This window comes from Gavia stellata, chromosome 1 (assembly GCF_030936135.1).
Source record: "Gavia stellata isolate bGavSte3 chromosome 1, bGavSte3.hap2, whole genome shotgun sequence".
NCBI lineage: Eukaryota > Metazoa > Chordata > Aves > Gaviiformes > Gaviidae > Gavia > Gavia stellata.
Genome location: NC_082594.1, coordinates 96,776,413 through 96,798,417, shown reverse-complemented (window position 1 = coordinate 96,798,417; position 22,005 = coordinate 96,776,413). Strand labels below are relative to the sequence as shown.

Below are 22,005 nucleotides of genomic sequence, written 5' to 3'. Positions count from 1 at the left end.
ACCTTATGAGCATTTTTCTCATTTTACGGTCTGGCCAAACTGATGCAAAGATGGTTCAGGTGACTTATACCAAGTCACTCATCAGGTGAGTATCAGTGAAAATATAGACTAAGTTGTCTGAATCCCTGTATAAGCAGCTTTTGTCTCATATTTTGGTCTAACTTAGCATCATCTCACATCCCAAGGACTTTTGAGTGTATACTGTCTTGAACAATGCATGACAGTGGCTGCATGACATTTGCCAGACCCCTGAAAACTTAATGCAGAAATCTAGTAGTGATTCTGATGTGCTTTTATGTACACATCTAATCAAACCTCACTTTAGTATACAGTCACATTACAGTAAGTCAGATTTATCCCCATCATAACTCTGTTAGCTTTAACGAAGTGGCACCAGAAACTAGGTTTGTCTATGAAATGTTAAAGTACGTTTCAGAAACATATTTTTTCAGCACATGTGCAACTATTTTCCACAGTGGAAAGACTACATTATTTGGCCATTGAATGAAATGGAAACACCGACAGTTTGAGTGTAATATTGAAGAAAGTAAGGGGTTTTTTTCATTTGTTCTCTTCATGTGTTGAAGGAAAGTGAACTGGCTGTGTTTAAAAATGTGGCTGAGCACATCTGGAGAGTAATTAAGTAACATGTAAAATGACTCAAGAAAAAAAAAACTAGAACATTTTCAGCATTGCTAGAAACCATGATTTTAGACCAGAATTCACTCTAAATCCAGATGGGGTTTTTTGGTTTGCTTTTTTGTTGGTGGTGTTTGCTTTTTTAAATCCAACTCAGGTTTATCAGAACACGGCAGAAAAAAAATCCTGTCCACAGCATTTTTCCCTGTGAGGGACGTCATGATGGCAGAAATTTCACAAGAACAACTGGCATCATCAGTTTTCCACCTTTCAATTGGTTTGGGGCCAAAACAGTCATTGATTTTTCACTTTCTGCTGGAACTTATGGATAATCATAGTCTCTTTTTTCTGCGATAATAAAACTAGTATGATACTAATTAGATACAACAAAACTAGTTCTGATCAATTTTTAATTTCTTCATCTTATCATTAAATATAGTCATGTCTATAGTTTGCACATTCAGTCATATCTGAACTCAGATAAGACACCTTTAGTGAAATATTAAACAAATGACAAAGGTGTATGGAGGATTTTTTGAGTACTATTATGAGCAGTAAAACCAAAGCAAATTGGTAAATTAGTATTCAATTCCTCTATTTAAATACCTATAGAAAGTAAGGTAAATAAAAACATATTTGACGGTGAATATGTCCAGTGGGAACACTTCCTTGTGTTTTACTTTATAGTGGCTAAACATTAAGTCAAGCCTTTAACTTGAATTTAATGCAATAACAATCAAGGTACAAGGCATTTCCTGGGAATTAATGACTGACTGGGAGAGTTGATGGGCCAATGTGACGCTGAGGGCCATTAACCTCAGCTAGTCATTAATTTGCCTGAAAATTCCCTGTGCTGAAGTTGTTAGTGCTTTTTATAATCTTCCTATATATTAAGTATATATAAAAACATATTCCCTCCTGTCCAAGCAATTTTTAAAAAGATACCATAGGAAGGAGAGATTTAGGTAATAATGATCTTTCCTTTGGCTTTCCTGATAAATTTAAAAAAGAGTGGCAAAATTAAAAAAGAAACAAACCCAAACCATTTTGGAAGCAAAATATGAATCCCCTAAATGAACACTGTAAGGATTGCTTGAGAACTCTAGCACAATCATGCACAGGGTGTGAGGCAGACCATCAGCTTCCGCAGTCAACAGCGCCTCGATGGCTGTGATGGAGCTGCTGGCAACAATGTGCCTTCTCATTTCTTCCAGAGGTTCCACAAAGTCAGGTTTCTGATGTCCCCGGCCCCAACACTGCTCACCGCTGTTCATTGCTGATATCTCACTTTTGCACATTTCCCCAGGAGTAGGAGATACCAAGACCCTCCAAATTAATTTTAACACTTGGAACAGAAAATGTCGATGCAAAATTGCCATTTGCCAAGAGCCAGCAGGTGGAGAGAGGCGATCCTTCCCCTCTATTCAACACTGGTGAGGCCACACCTGGAGTGCTGGGTCCAGTTCTGGGCTCCCCAGTACAAGAGAGACATGGACATACTGGAGAGAGTCTGTCGAAGGGCCACAAAGCTGTTTAAGGGACTGGAGCAAAGAGTGGGAGAGCTAGCACTGCTCAGCCTGGAATTCAGAAGGCTCAGGGGGATCTCATAAATGTATATAAATAGCTGAAAGGAAGAAGACAGAGCCAGGCTTTTTTTGATGGTGCCCAGTGACAGGACCAGAGGCAATGGGCACAGACTGAAACACAAGAGGCTCAATCAGGACACCAGGAAACATTTTTTCACTGGGAGGATGACTGAGCACTGACATAGGTTGCCCAGAGAGGTTGTGGAGTCTCCATCCTTGGAGATATTCAAAAGCTGTCTGGAGATGGTCCTGGGCAATGGGCCCTGCTTGAGCAGGGAGTTGGACAAGATGACCTCCAGAGGTCCCTTCCAACCTCAACCATTCTGTCACTCTGGGAGAACTGAGAGGTTTGACCACAGAAAAGTTTATTTCTCTGGGCTCCTCAGGAAATCCTTATGAGTAAATGCCCAGTTTCCAACATACTTTAGTCAGACAAAGACCTGCATGGTGTCAGACTCATGGAATCAGATCCTAAGCTATCCCATTGAGTTTAAAAGCAGAAAGGAACAGTTGTGATCCTCTGTTCTGACATATGATATTATGTTCCTATATATGTAGCTTGACAGGTCATCTTTGTGCATTATTAGTTGTTATTAATAAAGTTCATTGCAGTAATATCTCAGGGCCATTGGGAAATGGCATCCTATTGTGCTGAGGGAACAGAACAGACTGCTAAACATTCCTATCACATTCACAATCTTACTTTTCCTTCACTGGTTGAAACAGTAAATAGATGATCCATAGCAACTCTAAGGGCCAGAAATGGTGATGGCATTCTTTGTCCACCTTTCATTTTTTGCCCTTGATGGTATTGATTTAACCTTTATGAAAATTAATCTCGGGAGAGGAACAGAGCCTGAAGATTTTACTTTTAAGGCTTGCAATTTCCAAGAGCAATTGCAAGTTGTTGCTCTTCCTGGTTTTTCTTTTTGTGTGTGTGTGTGTGTGTGGATTGATTTTCTTATTTGATAAAGTGGTTACCAGCTAGTGCCTTGTAACTTGGCCAACCTGTTTTCAGGAGTCATTCATTCATCTTATAATTGGCAACAAAATGTTCCATCTCCTACTGTAGTTTGTTTAAAAACCAGTCATTGCTAACAACAGGTGAAAACTCAGCATGTGGAAGCGTTGGAAAAGGATGTTGAACCATGTGTAGGGAATTTTATTCATCTCGATATTTTTGTGCACCTGTGAAGTAATTGGGGCATATAAGTCCATGATTAAATGTAGGTGGCAAAATAATTTCAACCCTGTATTAGACCTAGTGATGAAATTACTCACTTCACATGAGGAATGCCCTCTATATTAACATATTTAAGATACAACCCTTCAGCATGGAGAAGTAAAGAAAAAAATCCATGATTAGGAAAGGGCCATTCTTAAATCTGAAGCCCAACTTCTGGTTGAGTAGCATTAGTACATGTTTTTCCAAAGCTCTGCTGATCTTCGTCATGGATGCAGCTCTCACAAGCAAGCAAGGAAATGGAATGCAATCCCTCCTCGACCTGACCAGAAGCAAAATAGGAGATACCACCTCTGTCTTTGCCCTGTTCTGACTGCAAATAGGAAAGGGGGAGTCTAAAGAGGATCCTAAACCAAGAGCAAAGATAAAGACATTCAGCAGATTCTGGGGATGTTGTGATCCAAGTCACAATCTGAACTTTGTGGCTGATGCTTCCCTCTTGAACGGGCTAAATTAAAATCTAAAACCCAGCAAATGAGGTTGAATTGGCAGAGAGAAAAAGGCAATTCAGATATATACTGTGTTGCCTCAAACAGTGGCAAATTACCCAGTATGAAACTATAAAAAGCTGTATCAGTGCCTTTTCTTTTTGGCAAAACACCATATATTTGACAAGACTGTTTCCACGAACCGAAACAATTGCCAGTGAGGAGGGTGTATTTTATCGTTTGAGATGCCAGTCCAGCTGTAAGAGTTCTATTACATTGCCTTGGCTCAGTGTTTGATATTTATTCTTATCATTTAGGAGCATCAGATATTTGTATCTTGGAAGACGTCTATTGAATGGTGATAAGTGTTTGGTACTCACACAACAAGTGATATCACTGCACTGGAGTTAACTCAGTTCAGAACCTGCAAGTTCAGAGCATTATCACAGAAAGAGCTGGGAGTTTATTTATATCAAACTGACCCATAATTAAGTTGGGCACTTGCTTATATAAAATTCGGGATTTCTCTAGTGCTTTCCCTACAAGATATGCTACAATTCTTCCTTACACAGTTAATCATGTGATTATCCTATTCATTGCTATTATAAAATACTCACTTTATAAATGCATATATTGCATGGAGAGTTAGAGGTAGAGTCATTATAAACAAATTTTAAGAAAATATTCTAAAGACTTGTAAAGAGATCCAAACCACTGGAAGACAAGCAGTCCATGAATCGCAGTGTTACGAGCTGTAACAACTGCAGAGAGCAGAAAGAGGGACCCTGTAACTGCTCTTCCATCTGGCTATGGAGTTGCTAAAGAAGTGTAACCAGGCAGAAAGAGATGTTTACAGAGAATTGCAATGACTCATTAACGTGGCAGCTCTTTGGTTAACCAATTAAGAAATTACATTGATTTGCACAGCAGTTTTTAGAAATACATGTCAGTTTTATTGCCACTGCTTTTAATAAGCAATGGTATCTCTAACTAGGTCCGGTCCAGGGAAGTGGTTGCATTAGAAAACAGATTAATAAATGCAGAGATAAATACGACTTCAACTGTTGATGTGGACGAAAATGCATATATTTCCAAGGGAGTTATGTGGTCATGGCTGTCTAATTTGTAAATCTATAGTTAGCTACGATCAGTTGCAAAGTAGATAAAAAAACCTAATGATTTCCCAGTTTGCTGGAACTGTGCTCTTCTATTTTAGATGAAAAATACAGTTTTTTGAAAACCCGTATTGGAATCTACATGTAAACTGTATTGCTTTTTGTCTTCCTTTTAGAGATGGTTCCAGGAAAACCCGTGTATTTTTCTGTGAAAAAAAGCGACTTGAGATCTACTGAAATCCACTGGGAGAAGAGCATGATAAGGGCTTGAGCAGACCTATGGTGAAGACCATTCTAAGAAATACCGATTCTACCACATGTGTTTAATTCACAAGCTGCACTGATCATGAACCTGTTACGCAGACTGCAAAAGAAACACTTTAAAGGAGAGCAGATGAAGTAGAAGAGTTTTACTAAGTGATTGTGTTTCCATGGAATTGACACTCTAGCCCTACTTTGCTCAAGATGGATGGTTGCTAGCATGATCATATTCATTGTGAAGAGACCAGAAATAGTCAGTAATGAAGAAACTGATATGAAGAAAAATCTCTCTCTTTTTCTTGAACTGATAATTGGAGAGTTCGTATCTCTGAAACAATGAGTTTGGAAAGATTGTAACAACATCAAATTGAAACAGCCAATTTCACTAATGCCTAGTCTCTTAAAATGTTGCCCAGGTTTTTTTAACATTTTATGACCAAACATAACTCTCAGATATTCTTTTCCAAAGAAGGAAAAAAAGGCTTTTGAGGGTCCTATTAATAGAAGGATGATAATTTAACCTGGGAGGAAAGATGTAACGTGAGGATATTGGTTGTTGTTATAGGCAACTGTTACTCATTCCCAGTGATTTCAGATAAAGCAGATTCTTTGAGGGAGAACTTGTTCCAGGGGAGCTGATCAGCTGCTGCCTTCTGGGTTTTCTAGCCTTGTCTGGAGACACAGCCTTTGTAGTGTCATTTTTGCTCAGATGCAGTGTGCAGGATTGTAACATCTTCTTACCCTTGCAGATGTCTGGCCACACTTCTCCCACTACCACCATGAACCGTTCCTTCCCACTGCTGGCTCATTTCCTTTGCTCTTCTGAATCCCGTGTCAGGGAACTTAATCTCTTCTCCAATTCTGCAGTTCTCTGGGGTGAATTTCAGCACTTACTGACAAATGAATGTCTCTAAGCAGATGTTAATACTAAATTAATAGTTTTAACTAGAACAGCATTTTTACTCTTGACTGCCATAGCTCTGCCCATTTTTCTTTTCTCTCCAATGTCCATTTGGGAATGTTGCAGATCTTTCACAGAGGTTCAAGTTATTGAAGTACCCTCATTGCACTGTGTTGATTTTCACTGTACATAGAAAATTGAAGCAAGAGGAGTGCCTGAAATTAGGCCCTTTCCAGCTGCTTGTGATACATTTTGCAATGCATAGTTCATAAGGGCTATTTAACACAGATTTCTCATTAGCATAATATTCTTGCATGTTAAATGTTTTATATGACAATTTTTGCAGCTACTATGGGCAATAAATAAAATGGCTTTCCCATAAGAAAATATTTTCTTGCTTTCTTGTACTTATGAAAGTCTTTTAACTCCTTACTACTACTCAGAACCATCACGTGCTATCCCAACTTTGCTTTGATTGTGTGTGTTCATCTGCGAACATCAAAGAGCCCACACTGCTATTCTTCCTCAACCAGCTGTTGGCTTTATTATGCCAAATTCTGGTTTCAACAGCATAGACTGAAGTCATTTTTTTGATTATAGATGGGTCAAAATTTGCTTCGTCACCTCACTGACTCTTTGAAGGGATTTTGCAAGTAGAGAAAAAAACTATACTTTTCCCAGAAGTAGTTTCTAGAACCTACCTTGACACAAAGTGAAAGAGCTCTGTGCCAACCGTTCAGACTTGTTTAGCCAATGAACAGAAGTGTGGTCCAGGCTGGACAGTGGAGAAAGCAGCATTTAAGGTGATGACCTGCACAGCCCATGTTCTCAAAGGTGCAAGCACACTTGGGTAGCAACTGAAATAAGGAGCTAGTCTAGAAAAATACTAGAGTAGAAAAGTTTTTACTTGATCTGGTCTCAGATGGACGAGGTAGAACATGGTGTGGTAGATTAGACCTGCAGACACAAGGTGGTATTTAATCAGTTCTGGTGGAAGGAAAGTGAGGGATGATTTACCACCACATAAAGTAAATGGATGGTGCTTTGAGGTGTATCAGTAGGAGTACTGAGTCACAGCTCATCATCTGGAAAACTGGAAATTTTCAGTACTACAGCAACTCAGCAGTTGCTGCATATATTCTGGGAGCAAGGGGAAAGTGACAAGTAATGCTTTCTGGAACATATTATAAAAGAAGTGGCTTTTATCTTCTGGGTGTTTCCATCCTATAAGTTTTCCTGTCAGATTTGGGAGAACAATATTTCACTTGGCTTTCAGTTTGTCTCTGAATCATTGTAACAATGGAATTTACTCTTCCAAACCTGAATCGCTGAAAAAAAAAAAAAAACAGGCAGAGCTGTTTGGGGGGTGGGTGGTAAAGAGGAGGGGGGGGGACCGATCTAATTTTCTGCATCTCACCAACTCCAGGCAAATATGACAGCAATTGATTAATATTCATTGTGAAGTGACCAAATGCTTGTTTTCTTGGTTTGAAAATCAGAATAAAGAGAGCATTTCTCCTGTGACGGGCTAGATTTAAGAGCAGCTTTGTATAAGGCCTGAAAGGAGTGATGACTTTTTTTGTAAAGGGAACAGCCTATGCAGTGGACATGCTTCAGTGAAAAAGACAAGAACTTTCTGCTAGAATTTAATACATTTGTAACAGTTATAGGAAAGACACCTGCAGACAAAACAATACGTTTATGGAGGATTTAGTGGAAAATGACTAAATTCTTCCAGACTGGAGGCATGTCAGTGTGGTCTCTATTGCTGAGGTACTCTTTGAAGAGACACAGTTGGACAAGCCAGTCCTTGCAGTCACTGGCAGACCTTACTGTAGGTAACTATGGAATTCCAGAGTGATATTTACTGGTTATTAACTCTTGATATCTGCTGGTTACTTTTAATCAAAATTTAGTTGAGGAGGCAAAACTGGAAAACCTATCATACTTTTTAGTATGTCTCATGTATTATAAGCTCAAAGATAAAGAGGATAAAGAGCCAGTCTAGAGATAAAATATTCTTTATTACTTATTAGATGTAAAAGCTTGTGCTATATGTTTAACAGTTGCCTCGGTAAGCAAAGTTACGGCACCCAAACTGTCAATGTTCACATTGTCTTCTGAATTATGGCACTAGCGTGCCACTAGCTTGTTAGGTTTTGGAGTGAAAGACCAGAACCATTTTCCTGGTTGCAGCAGAGACAACATGTTTTTTCTAAACACCTGTATCAATTTTTATCCTCATCTCTACAGGTTTATTTACACTTTTTGGTGAAAGCTTTGTTTGGTTTTGATCTTTTTACACTATGAATAGCTTGCAGATGTGCTTACATATAATAAACATTTATTAATTTTGTGAAATCAAATTGTTTAAACTTCTTTCAGATAAGTACCTGTCTACGTTGCTATTAAAAAATGTGTGTTTTACTTGCTACTTTTACTACATATAGACTTCTGGTTTACTGCTCATTAAATATTCAGATAGTCTGGTGTCTTGCTTATGAGACGTAAGAAGAGGAAAGCCTGGTGTCTCGCTTATGAGACATAAGAAGAGGAACTAAAACCAGCCTTAATTCTGCAGAAGACTAGATAAAGTCAAGTGATTTTATTTTTGTAGCTTACTTCTTAATACCACTAGACTACAGTGTGATATCATAGCTTGTAACGTGACTGCATGGATTTCTGGCTTACCTCGAAAAGGTTGGGTCCCAACATATGGAATTAGAATAAAACGTTTGGGAAAAGTAAAGATTGTCTTAGCCGAAGTGGAATCTATTGCTGTGAAAAGAATGAATGTAACAGATTTTTATTATACAAATTTGAAAGCAGTATCAGCCAGCACGACTGCATCAATGCACTCAACTCCTCCCAACCCTCTTTCAGCTTGGTTGGACTACTGGATCGTGCTAGCATACTCTTTTAATGTCACTATCACAGTGAAACCCATCTGAACAAAAAAGATGCAAACCCAGTAATTTAAATACATCGTTTGTTTCCGGAATGCAACTACATCAGGCAAAAGTCGGCGAGTGAGAGGACTGTTAATAAGGGATGGGCTGTTTTTCCATTAGTGCGGGAGCTAGGACGGCATGTGCAACCTGAAGTTTCGCTGCAGTTTTAGTCACGATACGGATATTTTCCTAACACTTACCTTTAGGTATTTACCTGCTGCTTTTGCAAAATTCGCAAGCACTGCACAACGAATTATTAGGAGCTGCCCACCTCCAGCTATGTCACCATCTCTCACCAGCAGTTGTCAGAGAGCCATCAAGAACTGGGCTTCCAGCATATTCCTGGACACGTAAATTACGTGTAACGGGCCACGACTACGCGTTCATTTTGGTGTCGGAGCCCGGAGGCACCCGGGGCTGCTGGAGCGCCCCGCAGACGCCTCCCTGCCAGGGGGGAGGTGGACGTCTCCGCCGCCCGGGGGCTAGAAGCACTGGTGGGAGGCGGCCCCGGTTTCGCAGCGCAGCCCACGCCGCCCACCACGGGGGCGCCGCCGCTCTCGCCCCGAGGCGGGGCGGGCGCCTGCCGCCTCCCTTCCCCCGCGGCTCAGCGCGGCCCCCGGGCTCGCCGGGCCCGCGCCCGCCGCCCATTTCGGCGGGAGCCGCAGAGCCCCGCGCCGCCGGAGGCCGCGCCGCGCCGCTCCCCCCGCCCGGAGCCGCTGCGGTGAGGGGGGACGGGGACGGCGGCGGGGCGCTGCCTGCGGGCGCGTGGGCGGCGCGTGGGCGGGCGGCTGCGTGGGCCGCGGCGGCGGGGCGCGGACAGGTGGGCTGGCGGGGGGCGGGCGGGCGGTGCGAGCGAGCGTGTGCGAGCGCGGCGGCGGCGGCGGGGGCGGGGGCGGGCCGGCCGTGGGCAGGCAGCGGCGCGGCTGCCGAGCGGCGCTGCCCCCCGCGCGGCAGCGGCAGCGGGAGCCGCGGCCCCGCGATAAAAAGGGAAGGGGCCGGGAGGCGCGTGCTGCGGCTCCGCCGGGGCGCCGTGCGGCGGCACCGGCAGTAAACGTGCCTGGGAGGGAGGGAGCCGTAGAAGGAGCGGGAGGCTGTGCCGAGCGACGAGCCGCCTCCCTCCCGCCCTCCCGCAGGAATCGCGGGCTGCGCGGCGGCAGTCGGGACGCGCGGCTCCCCCTGGCCGCGCGGCGGCGGCGGCGGGAGGGAGGGAGGCGCGCTGGTAAGGAGCGGCCGCCGCCGCCTCATCCTGCGGCACCGGCCGGCGGCGCGAGGAGCCCGGCGAGCGCAGGTGGGTGGGCAGCGCCCGCTCCCCGCGGCGGCGGAGGCGCCGGACCCTGGGGTTTAGCGGCGACCCGCTGCCTGCGGCACCGTCCCGGCGGGAGGCGGTTCGCCGGCAGCTCTGTGTGTGGTTGGGGTGGGGGGCGTCGCGGTGAGGGGCTCCCTGAGTCTGTGGGTGGTGGGCGTGAGGGGCTTCGTGGGGCGGAGGGATGGCCGGGGTGTGGGGCTGTGAGGGGCTCGGTGGGGCGGTGCGTGTGGGGGGCGCCGCGGTGAGGTCGGGGGCGCGGGCGTGTGGGACCGCGGGGTGCCGTGGCGGCTGTGGGGGGCGGCGGCGGGTGCCCGTGGACGCCGCTAGTGGGGCGGCGCCCGGCGCGCACCTGAGCGGCTGCAGCCCGGCCGGGAGGGTGGCGGGGTCCCCGGGGGGTCCCCGCGGCCGCGGGTGCCTTCCCGTCTGGGGGTGGCCGGCGGTGGCGGCGCCGGCGCCGCGGCAGGGCGAGAGGGTTACCTGGACGTGTGCTCCGGGACGCGGGCAGCCGCACCCGCCCTTGGGATTTTATTTATTTATTATTGATTCTTTTTTTTTTTTCTTTTTTTAAGAGCAACTTGTTCTTGGAAAATCGCGTTTAATTGCGGTTTCTATTCCAGTTTGAGATTTCTGGTCGAAGCTGTGATTTCTGTTGACGTGGGGTAGTGCAGGGGCACAGGTACCCGGGCAGCCGTAGTCATCCGTGCGCTCGCAGTGGCGTGGGGAAATGAGTTAGTTTCTGTCCGTTAATGACTTGAGAGCGTTTTCCCAGATAAAGACGCAGTGGGAGCGTTCGGGCGGCTGCTTCCAGGGACGATATGAGCAATTCTTAACTGGAAGAAGGGGGAGTCCATGCACACGCAAAAGCCAGTGTTCCCCCAGAGCCTGTGTTCCGAAACTTCGTTATTTGGTGAAAGCCCTGTTCTGAACACCAGAAGGCTTTGGTTTTTCCAGCAAGGCTTGAATTTTCTATTTTACCATATTTTCAGGAAGGGATTAATGTGAGGGCTCTGGGTACTGTGTGTTCAGGTCTTATTTTGATGTAAATGGTTCATTTGGTAGAATCTGGGACATATTGCTCAAAGTGCAGTAAGCCTGGAATAAACCGAGTGGTTTTCATTGCATAAAAAAGTTCAAGATCACTTTTAGTTCTATGAGACGTTCTTCCAAATACTAGCATTTTTTTGGTATGCATTTCTTTACAACCTGTGTAAGGTAACTAAGCTGAGCATGGGAGTTACCTCTGTAAAACCGTGTTCATTTTTCAGATAGAAGAACAAATCAAATCAGTTTTTGTATTTACCAAGTAATTAAGTGCTGATGTTTTTGTGTTCCCACTTCAGAAGTCACCTTGTTCTGTCAAGGTTATGGTGCGTCTACTAAGCAACAAGGATTAACATAAAAATTTGTAAAGCCCGTATCTGTCTTTGAGAGTTCTAAATGTTTTCTTGCATTAAATTGAGTCAGGATTGGGGTTTTTTCCTTCCTTCCTGAAATTTATTAAAGAGAAAATTACAAATAACTCTGAATATCTTAACACACCTTTTACAAAGGGAAATGCTTTAGAATGGTTGTGTAGAAAAACAAGTGAGCTGAAACATTGTGGTAATAGGATTTGCAGCATAAAATATGGCTAATTTCTCTTGTATGACTACAGGTGGCAGTGTAGAAGCCAAGAACCAAAATTGGCAGAAATCATATTCTGTGTATGAGAAACTGAAGAGTGTACTCATGACGAAGCACAGGAACCTGGAAAACCACAGGTATGTGAAGTGATTCATACAACTGCCTATGGTGCTCCCAGTATTTACTGTATTCTGATGTTCCTGGCTCAATAGGTATTTTTGGACCAATTATCACTTAATGTATTCACAGTAAGAGCCTAGTCAAAATGTCATGGAAAAAAATATCTATATTTGATTACTAAAAGGAGCAAAAATACTTTGAAGGCAGTATGCAAGGAGAGGTAGGACTTTTCCCACTTTTTTTATGCTTTATTTTAACTATAAAGAATCAGAGTACTAAGTTGCACGAAGATTTTTTTTTTCTTTAAATAAATAAATTTCATAAACCTAGAAGCATTTACAGGCCTGAATATACTTGAAATGGAGAAACTTTAGATACAATAGAAAGATTTGCATGTCTGGATGCTTTGGATGTCTTATCAGTACTATTTTTACGAGCACTGAAGAATTGAAAGCACGAGGAGAATTACGGAGATGTAATTAAGACGACGCAATTTCAAATAACTGTCCAGCGGCCATGCATATGTGGTGTTAAGGGTTAAATGTTGTAAGATTAAAAAAAAAGTTTTAAAACACTGTTTTCTATTAATAAAGTAAAAATAAGCGGTACATAATAAGAGCTTATGATTAGTTCATATTTCAAAGCAAAGGGAAATAATAGATTACCTTAGTAATTAATTTTTCTCATTAATTAGCAACGTTAGAGTGAGGCAAAGCTTTTCTTGTATGTTTACATCAGTGTGTACAGCCTGTAGAAATTAGTCTGTGGGTCTGCATTCCAGAATTCCTGGGAAGCCATGGAGGATGGGACAAACGCAGAGCTGGAGCTTGAGGATTTTTTTAGAACTGATGAGTGGGAAGTTATCCTGGTAAGAAGTGTCAAAGTGCAACCATCACTGTGTTTATATTTATACTTTTGCATTTGGCTGTTCTTATTCTAGTCTAAGAAGGCTTTTTGTCTAAACCTTTAAATTGCTTCTGAGAGAACGTGGTTATACCACGAATGGGTCCACAGATGACCAAGTCACCTTGTGTCAGCTACCCTGCAGTAACTGGCCTTGGGCACCGTTTTAGTTATCCCCAGCTGCAAAATAAGTTGCAGAGAGAATGATTTATTTCGCTGTTAGAATGGGCTAAGAGTGTACATCCCATTAGGTATTATCAACCAGCTGTCACCAATAAGCTGTTAAATTACAGTAGCTTGGCATCTTGAGATTCTGGAATCCAAATCAAAGTGATTCTTTGTTTTTTTTCTACCCACTGTTTAAAAAAGCATCCAGGAAACTATACTTTGGGTATAGCTTTGTGGGCACCCAAGCCCTGAAGCTGTAAGCTCTCTGTAGAGAGGCTGTAACTCTGTTGGTGAATGGTAAGACCCTGATCTCTGAGTGCGGTTTGTGGGTGCCATCATAATGCTTTCAAAATACAGTGTGCCTTGGATAGAGTACCCTGAAGAGCTATCACAGTTCTTAACTTCAATTAAAAAAAAAAGGTTAATAAATCTAGATCGTCAGGGCTGTTCTGCAGGGGAGAGCTCTTCTAACCATCTTTGCCTGGCCATCGTGTTACTGCATGTCACCTGTTACCTCTGAGTGGAAAGCCACTCAGGTGTACCTTGGGAGAAAAAAGCATTAGCACTAATTTCTATACAGCCCTGTAGTTTTTTCATTATTATCTCTTATTGAGCAAAACAGTTAAGTATACTTTAAAAATTTACATTAATAGCCCTGATAAAGTCAATTGAACTGTACATAGTACAGGTCAGCATATGCTTATGGCTTTGTTGAACATTGTTGAGTTCATTAGTTTGTGCTAACACACTTAGGACTGAAAATGAAACTGTAATTTGTCAATGGTACAAAATTTTAACATGGTCTTCCATTACATCAAGTGTTCAAAATATTAAATAAAAGAAAAATGGTAACTAAGCAGTGTGATGCTCAAGAGTTCAATTTACAGACACTTCGCCGTGCTAATTATGAAGTATTGACATAAATGAGTGAAACTACTTGTTAAAGTGCCTTTTGCAGTGTATAGCAGTTACGTGTTCACAAGATGATTCATAACATTCAGCAATTTGTGATGAGTTTCCCTGCCATTACTGGAGATTACTAAGTATCTAATGTATTTGCACTACACTGGGTTAATTTAAATTAGATTTGATGGTGGAAAGGGAAGGAGAACCATTTTCTATCAACTGAAAAATCAGGCCTGTTTCAGGAATCAGTCAGTATTGAATTTCTCTTTGCTGTATAGTACAATTTATCCTTTACAATAAAATACAAATGTTTAATCATCTTGCCTATAAATACAGCAGTGACAGTGTGTGTGTGGGAAACCCTCAGGACTACTTTTGTGTTGAAAGTTGTGTACATTATAACCAATAAAGTATAGCAGACTTGCTGTAACTTAAAGTAGAATTCACAGCAAAAAATCTAAATTTGGAATCTAAATGTGTAAGGTCCCATTTTGAACCAGCAAGTCTTGGTTGTATAGCATGCTAGTTGATTTGATGCAGGATGTATTTTTAAGTACAGCTCCCATTAACAGTGCAACAGATGCTGCGTCTTAGAAAACTGTCTTGTGCTTCTGCTTTGAACTGAAAGTTGTGGCTGGTTCTGTGTTCTGTTGATTTAAGAAAACCGTGTTTAAGGGCTTGCACAATCAGTCATTTCACACTATCATGAAGATGGCGGTAATCTGTTAGATTATAAAGCATGATTGCCTGGCAGTTATCAGAAATGTTTGTTAATGATATCAGGGTTTTACACAAGAAAAATTAAACTTTCTCACTCCATGGTACTTGTATAGGATTGTCTTGAAAATGGTTTGTGGGAACCTGGGGAAATGTACTAGGCTTATGGATTAATGACGCTCAATGGAAGACAGAGAAATTATTTATTTTTTAAATTTATATTTATTTTGTGAAACCTTAACAGGCACCAACCAGTCTAGTATCAAAGAACGATTTTTAGAAAGCCAATAGATTGTCTATGAGGAGGATGAGGATGGTCTGAATCAAAGTCTCTGCAGGGGGAGGCACAAACTGAAAACTTCAGATGGAATACACTGAGTAAGCCTGAAACACAAGCAGTGAGGCCATTTAGCTTAGACACTTTGGTTTCTCAGGCTAGAAGTTGATACCAGATCTCCAGTTAGAAGAGAGCAGCATTTTCTTAATCTCAACAGTATTAATACAGCTGTTAAACCAAAGGGATAGTTACGACATTGCAAGATGCCCATTGTAGATTACTATAACTGAAGCGGACTCTTGTGAAAGTCACAACATGGTAAGCATATGTGTAAGGAAAGTATCCTTAATTAGCAAATGTGTAAAGTAAACCTCCAGGCAGGTAGTCCCACTGCTGTCTTTGGGCAGGCTGCCACTGGGCTTCTATGAGAAGTAAGTTCTAATGTAGGAGGACATCAAACCTGTAAAGGAGAAATGGTCCTGAAATTACATCCTGTAGATGAGACCTTGCTCTCAGGTGATGGCCAAGTATCCTTTTGCTCTAAGAATGCCATTGCATGGTGTGGATTCTAGATGATAGAAGGACGTCTCCTGCCATGGTGGATTTATGATGCTGGAAGGGAGCCTTCCAAATACATGCCAAGGTGGCTTACAACAAAAGGAGTCTACAGTACTGGAGAAGCTGGTGGAGAAGTGCTGGTGACATAGAAAGGCTACCAAAATATTGCTGGAAGCAACATCTGAGTTGCTAGATAGAAGGTTAAGAATAAGACCTCTGCAGCATCAGTCTGCACTGCAATCCCAATACCCTGCATAAGGAGAAGCAGAAAGGGCACACAGGTCAAGATGACACAGCCTTTGGGGGTTGAAGTCCTTAACATTGCTGTACATAGGACAGAAGCTGATGAAGGTCACATAGGAAACAGTGAAGAACTGCCTGAATAAATTAGGTCCAATTTAGACAGGAGCACAGAAGAATAGGCAGTTAGACCAAAATAGAAGTGTTTTTATACAAGTGCTAGAAGGTAAGATGGAGGGACTGAATGCCTAGTTCTAAAGTAAGTTTTTGACAGTATAGGTCTACTATAGTGAAGGTAGCTAGCAGGACACTCATTAGAGTTTCTATGGAAAGCCTGGTAAGAGGAACAGTCAAAAGAGTAAAATGGTTGCTGTCAGTGTGGAGAGACTCAGAACAAATGTATATCCCCTAAAAACTGCTTCTCTGGCCCTTTAAAAAACAATTAGCATGGTAAGCAGGCTGTAAGGAACAGAAAGATATCCTTCAAAAACTTCTGTCCAAAAAAAGTGAAAATCAGGCAAATTAAACAAAATACACAGTAAAACAAGCTAAAGCCTGATACATATCTGTAAAAGGCAGAGAAGCTTGTCATAAGTACTCTTTCAAAAACATAAGAAACAGGAAGGCCATTGGGCCAATAGATAACAGAGATCTAAAAGAGCTCAAAGAATATTGCACTGTAGCTGAAAGAGTATGAGATACTCAAGTTCACTGTGCAGGAGCTCAAGCTTCCCAAACAAAATCTCTTCTCTGTGGAGAGAGAAGCACAAGGTCCTATTGAGGCACCTGTTCCAAATCAAAGAGATGCTGGGACTTTTTTTTTAGAACCAAGTCATAAAAATGAGTTACAGCAAATTACCAACTCTGGATGCACCTGAGACCTCTAGAAGTTCTCTCTGTATAAAATTGCTGAACTGGTAACAGTGGAGTTTAACAGCACGATACTGCTGTGGTAGCGGTGAAGTCGAGGGTGCCAAAGGTGATGCCAGTTTTTAAAAAGGCTGCCAGAAAGCCTATAGGAAAGAAAAGGACAAGTATGACTGGTGTTTGTGCCAGCCAATTTGCTGGTAAATACAGTCAAGAAGAAAACTAATGGCTTCATGGGCAAATCTGATATACCAGGAGAGTCAGAACAGCCTCACAGGTCTGGTAGAGTTCTTTGAAGACACTGTTGAGGTTGTGAGTAAGTGTGATCTAGCTGATGCAGTACACTTGGGTTTCAGCAAGTCTTTTGAGAACTACTCACCAAAGGTGCTGAGCAAAATGAAACTTCTCTGACATAAGAGGACAGGTCTCTCCTAGAATGATAGTGGGTTAAAAGATGGGGTGGGAACAAATGACCTGTTTTCACAGAGGGGATGGATGTCGCTGGTAGAGTTGCGCATGTATCCATGCTAGGTTTAACACTAGTCAGCATATGCATTGGTGATCTGGAAGAGTGAGTGCAGAGTGATTCTAAGTTAATGAGGGTAGCAGAAATGAAAGCTAATTATGAAGAGCTAAACAGGGATCTTGTGATGCTTAGTAGCTGGGGATGAAGCTTGCTGCTGATACTATGAAGTAATGCGTGCAGGGTAGAACAATTCTCGTATTATTGAGACTGTAAACTATTAGCATCAAAGGAAGTGATGTTGTAGAGAGCTTACCATGGTAAATCAAAGCATTGTTTAAGTGTTTAGGACTGGTAAAAAAAATATTAGAGAAGCATGGCCGACAGAACAGAAGTCTGCTATGCTAGTCTACAAACTGCCTGTGCTTTTGTCTTGACCTCTGGGTGCAGTTCTGATCCCCCTATTTAAAGCAAGGGTGAGGAAGAAAATGAGATAACAGAACTAGAAATGGGTGGCAGTAACAATAAAAAGCAATTAAACAGATTAAGAATCTTCAGCCTGGCGAACAGATAGCTAAAGATGAAAATGATGAAAACCTATATAGGAGTGTAATGGAAAAAATGAACAGGGAATGCTCATTAACTGTCTTTTGCAGTACAAGACCCAGAGGGAATCAAATAAATTTATGAAGTGACAGATTCAGAACAAGTAAGAAGTTGTATTTTTTTTTCCACAGTGCATAGTTTAACTGTGAGCCACTGTACATACTAAAAGTTTATCTGGGTGTGGGCTTTCAGTGCAAAAGCATCACCTCTTGCTTAGAAGAACACAAAGCCCAGTCCCTGAAGGCTGAGGAGGGATCCTGAGGTGCATCCCTGCAAGCTTTTCCTGTCCTGGTGCTCTTCCCCAGACCTCTGCTCTCAGCCTTTGCTAAAGACACAGTATGGGGATAGATGTATCTTTGGTCTGACTGAATATGGCTATTAGTATGTAAAATGAAGACAAATTGCAGTCCCCTGAAGAAAATGTTGACCATATGCCACTCCAGATGTATAACAGAATTATTGGTGATGAAAATGTGTTGAGAGGGACAGCTTTTTTTTTTCTTAGGCCTAATAACTTCCCGAAGGGGAAAAAAAAAAACCAAACAGTTTTCTTTTGAAGATTCTACCAGTCCTCATTATACCATATTGACATGTGAAGTTTAGTGCCTCTACAAGGGAGTTGAGATTTTTTGTTCTGAGGTGTCAGTATTCAGCTTTAATTCTGTGCTTGCTCAAAGTAAGTTGGGCATTTGTTATTCCTTGCAGTTTACCTTCAGATGGACTGAATGAAAAACCTAAATGCGAAAATAAACTGAAAAGTTGGGGACAGGCTTACCCATATAATGAAATGCTTACCTATATAATAAAACAAAAAATACAGTTTTTGAGTCAGCAACATGGAATATGAAATTTCTTTTCCTATAAATATGGTGAGATTACACCTAGGTTCTTTCCTTATCCAAACATACAAGGACTAAAGCTGTATTAGATTTGGACTGAATAAGGACTTGGAGAAAACAGGTTATTAAGAATAAAGGATGACTTGACTATTAGACATGAAAACAGCATTCAAATATTAAAAGTATGTAGAAGTTACGAAATAAGAATTATGTATTATCCAACCCAGTAACAAATGAAATGAAAGAAGAGTCTCCCAGTGGTAAGGCTTATGAGCTTGTGTGAATACAACCAGCTGTGAGGTACAGAATCAGCACAAACACAGTGCTACACCCTATAAGGAGTTAGAGGAATGGATGTTGGGGTATATACAAAGGTTAACTCTAACCTAGGAAAACTAGTTTTCTTGGGTTCCTGTGGTCGGTAACAATAAATCAGTTTCTCCAGTGGGTGATACAGAGCACCCCAAGCTGGTTTCTGCTCTGAATTACCCTCTAGAGGAGGCATTCTCTGTCCACGCTGTTACAGACTGACAAGGGAGACAAAGATGACTGGCCTCCCTAAGTCAAAGCTGGCCTTTGAATATACCCATTCTGTATGTTAGCGTCAGACCTGATTTTTCTAGAGGTTTTAGTAGGTCACTTTTTTTCTAGTGGTGCTAAGATAAAAATACATAGCAAGACAATACTAGCTAAACCCATATTTAAAGGTTTCATGAAGAAGTGCCTATTTCATACTTCTTAAAGTTCAGATTGTCCCACAAAGTATTCTATACTTGCTTGACGAAGCTATGAGCTGTATTAAAAATGAGACTAAAATTATTTTTCTTTTTAAGAAAGAAGAGTAAAATCAACGATTTTCTTGAAATAAAAAGATAAATCATACAAAAAGAGATCATATGGAGTTTTTTAAATTATAAAAGTTAGGCAATAGAGACTGTTTGAAAGGAGTTAATTATGTACCCCACCAAACACCCCCAACACTCTTCTTTCTCAAGAATGGGAGAAGAATCCGTCCTCTCATTAGCTCAGTTATTTTGATGATCTCCTTGAATGGTCTTTAGAGTTTTCCTATCTGTTCAACAATAGAAAAACATAAAACTTCTAAGAGTAATTTTTTCATTTTAGTTTCCTATAATGGAATATGATACCAAAGAAAAAAAGGGTAAGAAAAATCTTGTTTTCCTCTTTATTTGGTGATTAATGTAGTTAGGTGGTGAAGCTGAACCACTGGCAGCCTGACATTAAAGGAGATTTTGGTCAGTGCAGACTAGAGTAAGTTTTAATTTTTTTCTAAAAGTAATTTGGTACCAGACACCATGGAACAGAACTTCACTAGTAATGTACTTAGAGGGTTAGACTTTCACATCTATTTAAAACCATACTTTAAACCATAATACATGGTCTTAAATAGATAAGAGAATGCACCAGCCACAGCACACTTCTCAAGCAATATTTATTCCAGTGTTATCTGAGGAAGTGGACACTGCTGTATATTTTTTCAATTGAATGAAATCAGTTCTTTGGAAGCTATTTCAGTTATACTTTTCTAATACAAAAGCCTCTGAGAAGACAGGTTGTATATTTCAGTATTATGAAACTTCTGCATATGTACCATTTTTTTTCCTTTTTAATATCAACTAGACTTGATGTATTTGTCTTTTTGTTTTGGGGAGGGTGGCTGGCTCTGTAGTTATTCTCTAATGCCTTACAAATATTTGATTGTACTTGTTAGTTTTTATCTGGATGGTTCTTAGTGCTCCTGATAATTGAGGTGGTTGTGCACTCTATAATAAAAATAATAATAATTCTGAAGTCAAAATGAAAGTCACATGCTGTCCTTGACTCACATTTCAGCTATATGGAGTCTGTGTTATTAACAAATAAAGTTGTAAATTCTTATGAAACCTATGATAAAATGGAAGCCAGAGCCCAAAGCAAAACAAAACAACTGCTTATCAGGTCTGTGCTGAGCCCAGTGCCCAGGGACAGACGTACTTTTGACATCACCTCCTGCAGCCTTGCATCCTGCTGGCTCCTGAGAATGCAAAGAAGTTAAAGTTCTTTAATTTCAGAGACTGAAACTGTTGCCAATTTTTCTCCTTTTAGATATGCCTTCTTTTCTGTTTTTGTTTCTCTGGGGTTTTTTTGTTTGCTTCTCTGCTGTTTTACCTTCAATCATCACCCAATTACACAAATGTTATAGCTTTTTTCTTTTAATTTTGACCTATCTCAGTGTTTCCTGTTTCCCTTGTTGCTTTTACTCCATGCATGAATACTTTCTAATTGGGATGTATATTTAACAGCATATTAAAGATCTAGATGTAACAGTGCTATCTCCATTGACCCAAATCTGGTCATTTTATGAAGTTTAAAGAAGTTTTTATTTTGCTTGTTCAGTCAGAACAAGCTGGACTACCCTAAGTGGTAGTGTGCTGCATCAGTTTTCTGATGGCTAATGCCTTGTGAGGGTTATTCAGTTTAACACCTTTTACCTCACCAGAAACATGCGCCTGTTCAATTACAGAGACCGAACCAGTACTGTCAACTTCTTAAACCATGTTATCTCAAATGCTTGCTGATGTGGACATTTGCATGTTAAATTAGGAATCTGTAAAGGTTAAGCTTTTGTCGAGTATGGTAAAGGTGCTTTTGAACAGGGGGGTTCTGTTGAATGGCTTGTGATTTCTAAGACTGTAGTATAAGTAGCTCATAAACTCTGTTGTATGCTTGGTTTAACGTAAAATGTTTCTGAGAACATGGTTGTTGGAAAAAGCCAAAGAACTCAAGAATCTTCTGATTTCTTCACATTAGTGCCAGTCATGGCTCCACTCACTCTCGCTTTCTGTGGTCCAGTACTTTGCTGTACAGTTTCTGCCCTGACTGAAAGGCAAGGCTGCTCACCCCATAGTGCTGAGGGTTAGGTTAGCATCTTTAGAGATGTGGGACTGGACTGTGATTGTGCTGTAGTCACAAGGCTGTCCTGTCAGGAAAGTACCTGAGCTACTTACCAATCTTTCCTTTCAGACCATTTGGAAAGAGTCTGGCTCATCTGCTGAAAGAACGAGCACAGGTACTTGACCTTGGGAGATGATTCCAGGTTCTGGATGGCAGGTGGAAGTAAGATCCTAGCCTACAGCCCAGGGTCTAGGCTAAAGGTAGGATTTAAGATCGGTGTCTACACTTGGTTAGGCCTGGGTTGTTTCCAGCTTTGGCTGGGCATTCTGGTTTGTCCTTCTGAGACCTAGCTCTTCCCACTGCCTAGATAAGGAGCCCATCTATCTACTGCAG

At 41.5% G+C, this 22,005-nt stretch overlaps 1 protein-coding gene across 1 annotated transcript in view; it reads right to left on the bottom strand.

Moving 5' to 3' along the window:
* Positions 1-1,913, bottom strand: part of ICOSLG (inducible T cell costimulator ligand) — a 189,984-nt gene extending 188,071 nt beyond the window's left edge. The window contains exon 1 of the mRNA XM_059817977.1: positions 1,677-1,913. Coding sequence (XP_059673960.1) covers positions 1,677-1,913 — 237 coding nt within the window. The remainder of the gene's footprint in view (positions 1-1,676) is intronic.
* Positions 1,914-22,005: the final 20,092 nt, after the last annotated feature.